Source organism: Acomys russatus, chromosome 8, assembly GCF_903995435.1.
Source record: "Acomys russatus chromosome 8, mAcoRus1.1, whole genome shotgun sequence".
Taxonomy (NCBI): Eukaryota; Metazoa; Chordata; class Mammalia; order Rodentia; family Muridae; genus Acomys; species Acomys russatus.
The window spans coordinates 1,664,488-1,672,137 of record NC_067144.1 but is presented as its reverse complement, the minus strand read 5'-3'; the positions used below and the strand labels follow the sequence as shown (position 1 = coordinate 1,672,137).

Below are 7,650 nucleotides of genomic sequence, written 5' to 3'. Positions count from 1 at the left end.
TCTTACTACAGTTTCTATTGGCAACCACTGCCACATCTAACTTCTTTTTAAGAATTCTGTTTGCTTCTTAGCATCAGTCAGAAATAGATTTCTCACCTAAACAGACAGCACGAGCTTGGCTAGTCTGTGGGCTGTGTGGCCCTACTGCAGTCAGCACATGCCCTGCAGCGCGCACACTGCACACCCTCATACTCCTCATTCCCACTGTACTTCTTCGTCAAGGAGAGGTCTCTCATTAAAAAATAAACTAATTAAATAACACTTTATTTATCTTGAATTTTTAAATGCACAAGTATTTACATGGGGAGATCCTGCATATATTCCATTCCATTGAAGACCATGTTTTGAAAATGGATGATTGACAAATCTGGACAAAAATCTTTCACAACTGAAGCCATTTTATAATGTAGAAATTCCGTTTTCCTATTTTGAGTAAGGAAAGTCCATTCTTGAGAATATCTTGTCCAATTACTAAAACACTCTCAGGATTCGTTACCGGTCTGTGATTTATACTGACTCCACCTTCTGTTATCATCCGATACCTGTGAACAGAAAGGTTTCATATGTAACCAGAAGCACCCTCACCTGCCCTGACTGCTGCTCCTGAGGTGAGTGTGAGTAAGGTGCCCATGCGGACCTGAACTTAACTGCAGCTCAGGCAGGTCTTAGAGTTGTAATCTTCCTGCCTCAACTTCCCAAGTCTCTGAGATTACAGGCCTGTTCCACCAGGCTCAAGTATATCAGCTTTCTGACAAATTCACCTCATAATGGTTTTTAATAGAGATTCACTTTGAGAATTTCTATTCTTGGAGGGGATAAAAAAACTCCAAAATTCCTGAAAACAAAAAAAGGAACTTTTTTTTTTTTTTTTTTTTTTGCTTTTAACATATGCTACCCATAAGATACAGGTAAGAAATACCCCTACTTGAATCTTTAGAAAAGTTGATAGGAAAGTGGAAAATACTGAGCCTACGAATACTAGTTTAAAATAAAAACAATTCTTAATCAGATGATCTCATAAATGGGAAATCACTAGCAATTTAATAGCTGTGATAGCAGAAGTAGGTTTAACTGAATTTCACATCCAAGTCGTTGAATAAAGTGCTTAGTATGTGCTAACTAACCACTGGTGTCAGGCGATGCCAACACACAGGACCTCCGGCACTGTGCCGTGCTTCTCTGAGGGCACACTGGCTGCGTAACGAAGAACTGGGGTTTCTTGCCAGGTAAGATGTGAAGACACTGGATGACTACAGTAGTTGTGACAAGAGGAAAGTGGGAGCCGTGGAAGTCTATGAGTAAAGTCAATACTGGCTTTCTTTTGTATGTGTTACTCGGTAAAGCTAGAAAACTGGCTGTGCACAGCTTTATAAAATCCGGCCAACAACTAAACTTCTGTTGTATTGAGACATTTATTTGTAGGCAAGCTGATTGCATGGGGAAGGCCTTGCAGGCCAGTCCTATTTATGGTAATGAAAAATGCAACATTACTTCTGACTCTGGCTAATCTAGGTGATTTACATAGAGGTAACTGCTGGGCGTGGTCATGCACGCCTTTAATTCCAGCACTCTGGAGGCAGGGGCAGGTGATTGATGTGACACCAGCCTGGCCTACAAAGTGAGCCGAGAACTGCCAACACAACACAGAGAAACTCTATCTCCAAAAACTAAGAAAGAAAGAAAACGAGAGAAAGAGAAAGAAAGAAAGAAAGAAAGAAAGAAAGAAAGAAAGGGGAAAAAAAAAAAAAAAGAGGTAAAACTTAGTTATCAGCAAATTACCAGAGTGAAGTTCACAAGAAAATATGCAAAACTAGATTTACTGTAGGGGAAAATTTGATTCCAGACCTAAATTTGGTATATTTTAATTTTAAGCCAATATATTAGGGAATAAATAAATAAGATAGAGTGGCAGATCATGAACAGGGACACATGGTAATTTGTCTACACACAGAAATTTAGATCTCACTGGAGGCAAACATTCCAAAACAATTGAAAGAAAGCAACTGTAACAAATGTAGTTACCATGGGCAAATGACAGGGACTTGACTATGTGGAGTCCCACAGGCGAGGCACCAGCATTTTATTATTGCTTCTCCTTACATGTTGCTGTTCAGTTATAAACGGACACTACATGTGAAATCGCTGCTTGTAAACCAAAAGTATTATTCCCTAATAAAATGATAGAACTGAGGGACTGCGATGTCATTTCCTTCTACAAAGGGAAAATGCAGTTCCCGAGGAGAATATTCTCCAATTTATAAGCTTTATGCAGTTCCACTTCTTTTTAGTAATTTGGTTTTAAAATAGTTCCTGTCCTCCAATAAGGCCACAGACTGAGTGTGAGGGAGGTCATGAGAGTCTTTTCACTTCTCTGAGATCAAATCCCTGGACTGATGCCGGTGAGACCGAGTAAAGGAGTGCTGTCCTTTACAGAAAGGTCAAGGCACTCAACTATATGGACTCTCAGTTTTACTTTATTCTTGGGCTTAACCTAACTTCTACAAGAAATGAGTTACATTAGAGCATTATCAGGAAAACACTCTGGAAACATGCTGTGAAGTGCAAAATTTCACAGTGAATTAAGAATCACAAAGTAAAATCTTACCCTCGGGGACCATCTGGAATGGCATTTGCTTTACGGCATGTATCTATGACACTCGTTCCAGGGTCAAGAACTAATTCAGAAAATGAAGCTTCTTTAAACAGTTCTTTTAACTCTTGGTCAGACATGACCTCCAGTGCCTCTATGCTGCTATGGTAAAGGGCTTGTGTACACCTGAAAAACATAAGCATGAACATCTCTCAGCATTCCTTAGTTGCCTGTGGTTCTCTGTTGAGGGCTGGGGCCTCCTGAGATTTCCCCTTTCCATGTCAGCGTGCCTATCAGGATCATAGGTGTTTAGGCAATCATTCTGTTGCTCGTGGGTGAAGCTTCCCTGTTGTTTCTAGGAGGGAGACACCATCTCACAGCCCGTTTCCCAGGCCTGTGACTTACAATCCTTCCTCCTTTCTTCCAAGATGTTCTCAGAGCCTTCTGTGTAGGAGTTGTGTTAGCATTAACTATTATTCTAAAGCCAACCTTTTGGCAGCATCCAGACCTTCTTGTCCATGAACAAGCTTTGTTACTTCTGCAGCAAGCCGTTTCTGAGGACCCCGCTTCTCTGGCTCTTTGACATGGAGCTGCATCAGGTGGTCTATCTCTGCAAGTGGCAGGAAAGTGAAGAGCTTCAGGTACCTGCAGGGCAAGAGATAAAACATTACATGTGCATCACCTACCAGCTCCCTTATCATGGCAAGAAAATCCTACATTCTCTTTGGAATTTATCAATGAAAAATTGTAGACTTAGACATGTACAATCCTCATGAGCAATATTTTCCAGTACTTGTTTTCCATTTTCCTTACATAACAAAATAATACAGAAATAAATGAAGGATCCAGCCCCATCTTCCATTTTCTACCAAGAGATAATTTGTGTGCCTTCTTTCTAAGCATACTTTGACATTTCTGTTTTATGTGTATCCTTAAAAATTTTATAATTCAGAAATTGACATGAATAGTATTCTGTGTGTTAACTTTTGCAAAATGCTACGTAAAAAAAGCTTAATGAACCATTATGAAGCAAACACCAATGAAACCATCCTCTTAAGAAATTCAAGATAATGAACAAAATCATGCAGAATACATTTTTATTTCTAAATCCTTTGGCATACCAGCATGTTCAGGAGATTTATGATGTCACATCCCAAGCACAGCTTTCCAAGCTATTAATGTTCTGTGATTTATTCTACTGTGAGCATTGTCTGTCTAGTTTTGAACATATGCTAATCATGCCATGAATACCTTCATATTTACTTGGCACACACATGCATGAATTTGTTAGGCATGCACCCAGTAGAGGTTATGTTGGATCATAGCTTATGTATAAGTCTATGTTAGTAAGGATTGGCAACTATTATTTCAAGACCTCTGCCAGCACTCTGGAATAGTTGGTACTGTCATTGGTGGTGCAATAGGAGACCCAGACCGACACATGTGACTGAGAGTTGTCTTCCCCCTGTGACATCTGCATTCCTGTAAAGCTGGATCCTTAATTATACAACAGAAACTTGAGGACCAATCAGAATGGAACAAAAGTAGTTGAGTCTACTAAGATTAGGTACAGTACACAATTTAGACTCAATGTGGCTACGCATCTTCACAACAGCTGCCTACATACAGGATTCTGTGGCTAAATTACATGGCTCAAAAAATGTCATTTACCACAATTTTTAAAGATGAGACAAAATAAAAACAAAGGAGCTGGCTTTTTAACAAGTATCTTTTTGTACGTAAAACTATGTGGTAAACTGCTTAGATCTGAGGTGAGAGGGGCGTCTCATGAAGCTGCCCAAAATAGCCTAGAACCTAGAAACTTCCAGCCCCGGCTACTCATGTGCCTGGAGTGAAGGGCACCTCAAGGCGCTTGATGAAACACGGAAGTCCTGTGAGATGATTCAAAGGGAAAGGAGTGAGTAACCTGCTACACAGAAAAAAACAATTTTGGTTTTAAATTTTCTACGCAGTCACTGTAGTTTTTACTTTAACCAGCAGACAATACCTAGGAAGGACTGTCGTGCAGTTCCATGCTCACCTAGCACGTGCGTGTGCATGGGGCCAACCTCACACTACAAATGGTAAAAACAAAAACAAGTCAGGCATGGTGGTACAGAGTCGGTGAGGCCAGCTTTTTGGAGGGATGGGGTGGGGTGGGAGTTGTGACAAGGCTTCTCTGTATAGCACTGGCTGTCCTGGAACTCGCTCTGTAGACTAGGCTGGCCTCGAACTCAAAGAGATCCATCTGTCTCTGCCTCCCAGAGCACTAGGATTAAAGGCGCGTACCACCACTACCCAGCAATCCCAGTTTCTTATGAGGCTGAGGTAAGACTGGAGCCAGAGGCTGTCCTGGGCAACTTACAAACTGTATCACTCATCATCACCATCACCATCACCACCACCATCACCACCACCACCACCTCCTCCCAATCTGGGATGTAGCTCAGTGGTTAAGTACCTGCCTAATAGGCATTCAGCCCTGGGTTCAACTCTAGTATTGTAAAAATAAACAAAATTATGACAGTTAAATGACTATATCCTATGATACAATGATTTACACCTTAAATAGAATCAAAGTTTAAAAAAAAACAAACAAACAAACAAAAACCTCAGAATTCTGCCCAAAAAAGGGCAAGCTTGGATGCAGGCAGAGTCAACGACCAAACTCTGCAAGTCCTCAATAGTTCCTGCTGAAGAAAATCCTCCTATGTTACAGAGAGTTTTGGGTGACTGTTCAGGTAGAAAACTGTCTCTGTCATCTTTTCATTTGGAAAGCTACTAACCTGCACTCCCGGCATACTCAGGTAATCAAGTTTACTCCTTCTCAAGTCTCTGAGGGAGTTGAAGAACAGGGAGCTTAGTTTTACAATGAAGCTTAGTTGTTTAGGGGTTAAGATGTTTTTAGGTCTAGATAGATGTTTTAAGTTGATAATGACAATATGTGATGGAGATTGACTTACATTCAGAAATTTAGTTGTACCAAGATAGGAAAGATGTTTTCTTCAAGGCTGTCAAATACAAATAGTCAAAACACTAAGAATGTAACATTTATATAATTCCTGATTGTGTCACAGTTCTTCTTGCCATAGGTAATCTATATTTATATTTAGATACTATTTAGATTTAGGTAATGTGTGCGTGTGCGTGTAATAATAATATAAAAGATTTTGTACAAAAATTAAAAAATTTAAAAACCTAGATCCAATAGCTAAAACAATCAGAACTACACACTATTTTCTCAGCTGTTCATTAAAAGCTCACCTTTCTACAGAATCATCTGGCTGTCTGACAAAGAACTGATAAAGTTCAAACGGTGATGTTTTCTCCCTGTTTAGCCAAACCGCGTTGCCAGCAGACTTTCCCAGCTTTGCTCCACTTGTACTTGTAATGAGAGGAACAGTGATTCCAAACACGTCTTCTCCAGTCAACCTACAAATTCATGATATTCTGTAAGCACAATTAGCTCCATCACGCACAGTTCAGATTTGAATTTTATGTTGTTTAAAGGTCCTTCTCAATCTGGAATCTGGTCCTTAAGAACCGTAACAGCTCGCACTGAACTGCATGCTGAACTGCAATTGCACCAACCCTTCTGAGTAAGCCAAAAGGAAGTGGTTCATGAAATATCAGGTGGGAAAAATGACAAAACTGGGCGAAGGAGCAGCAGGAGCACCTGCTTATTTAGCAGGTGGTTTTTAATTTTTTTTTTTTCTTAATGAGTTTTGTCGTGTAGCACACGAATCAGCCCTGTGTTCATGTTCCTCAAGAAAAAGCTGTGAAAATCTTTACGGGGGGTGGGGGGGGGAAGGGGGTGAAGACCTAATTTAACACAGACACTACTAAACAGAAGTCCAATGATTTCCAGGATAAACAACAAAATCATCGATTTCTCAAGTTAGAAACTGAGGGCAACTTAGGGAAAGCAGACACGGCCCAAATCTTGCCTAGTGAGTGGTCTGTTTCCAGCAGTTCTACAATCTGTCCCTGATCCAGGCCTTCTAACTCGCAAGGGCAGTATCTTTACCACCGCGGTAAGTATTGCCCCGTGGATTTCTGGACGCGGTAGTTCATCCACTTACTTGTGGATGAACTCGTATCCGGACACGATGTTGCCCAGCTGATCTGAGCCGCCCAGCTGGACCCGGCATCCATAGCGCTGGAAGAGGTGGTAGAAGTCGTAGGCCTGGAGCACCTGGTAAAAGAACTCGGCCAGGCTCATGCCCTCGGGGCTCCTGAGGCGAGCCTGCACGCTCAGGCGGCTCAGCAGAGTGCCCATGCGGAAGTGGCCGCCCACCGTGGCCAGGAAGTCCACCAGCTGCTGCTTCCGGAACCAGGCCGCGTTGTCCAGCACCGTGAAGGAGCCCCAGGGCCGCCCGTCCGCGAAGTGGCGCGCGTGGTTGGCCGCCAGGGTCTCGAGCCCGCGGCGCAGGGCGAGCGCGTTGGCCCCCACGCACTCCGCGCCCAGCGCCTCGCGCCCCTTGGTCCGGCCGCTGGGGTCCCCCAGGAGGGCCGTGGAGCCCCCCACGAGCGCGATCGCGTGGTGCCCGGCTCGCTGGAAGTGGAACAGACCCAACACGGCGAGCAGGTGCCCCACGTGCAGCGAGTCGCCCGTGGGGTCGAAGCCGCAGTACACCGTCTGCGGCGAGCAGCCCGCCCTGCGGCGGTCGAAGAGATCGGGGAGCTCTGTCTTCGTGCCGCTCTCCGGGAAGAACTCCTTGAACAGGCCCCGCGCCCTGGGTGCCGCCAGGATGCCCCGCGCGCCCGGGCGCCCCGCGCGCAGCCCCCGCGGCCACAGCCCCGACCGCGGGACGCGGCACAGGCATCCCAGCGTGGGCGCCGCCATCTCGCAGCGCACGCAAGGCATGCTGGGGCCTCGGCCGCCCAGGCCGGCACCCGCGCCTCGGTGTCTCTGCGCATGCTCGGGCGGGTCGGCCGCCTAGTTAGTTTTAGTGCAGTGAGCGATATCCTGGGGTGTGGACCCGGTTCCATCATGCGGCCCGTGTTCCTCTGTAATTTCATGTCCGTCTTCTCAGTGCGGATGTCACGACGACAGTCCT

General features: G+C 44.3%; 1 protein-coding gene across 1 annotated transcript; it reads right to left on the bottom strand.

Moving 5' to 3' along the window:
• Positions 1–307: 307 nt before the first annotated feature.
• Yars2 (tyrosyl-tRNA synthetase 2) lies at positions 308–7,436 on the bottom strand. The gene is made up of 5 exons (XM_051150590.1): positions 6,673–7,436; positions 5,855–6,022; positions 3,080–3,235; positions 2,606–2,776; positions 308–542 (listed from the first exon to the last, which is right to left on the bottom strand). Exons 1-5 carry the CDS (start codon positions 7,434–7,436, stop codon positions 383–385), a joined length of 1,419 nt encoding a protein of 472 aa, XP_051006547.1. The 3' UTR covers positions 308–382.
• Between the last annotated feature and the right edge of the window lie 214 nt (positions 7,437–7,650).

Coding starts and splice junctions, on each gene's coding strand:
- Yars2 (XM_051150590.1), bottom strand. CDS start 7,436: ATGGCGGCGCCCACGCTGGGATGCCTGTGCCGCGTCCCGCGGTCGGGG. Junction 3,236..5,854: donor CCAGATGATTCTGTAGAAAG/GTGAGCTTTTAA, acceptor CTTGCCCTGCAG/GTACCTGAAGCTCTTCACTT. Junction 2,777..3,079: donor GGTCTGGATGCTGCCAAAAG/GTTGGCTTTAGA, acceptor TATGTTTTTCAG/GTGTACACAAGCCCTTTACC.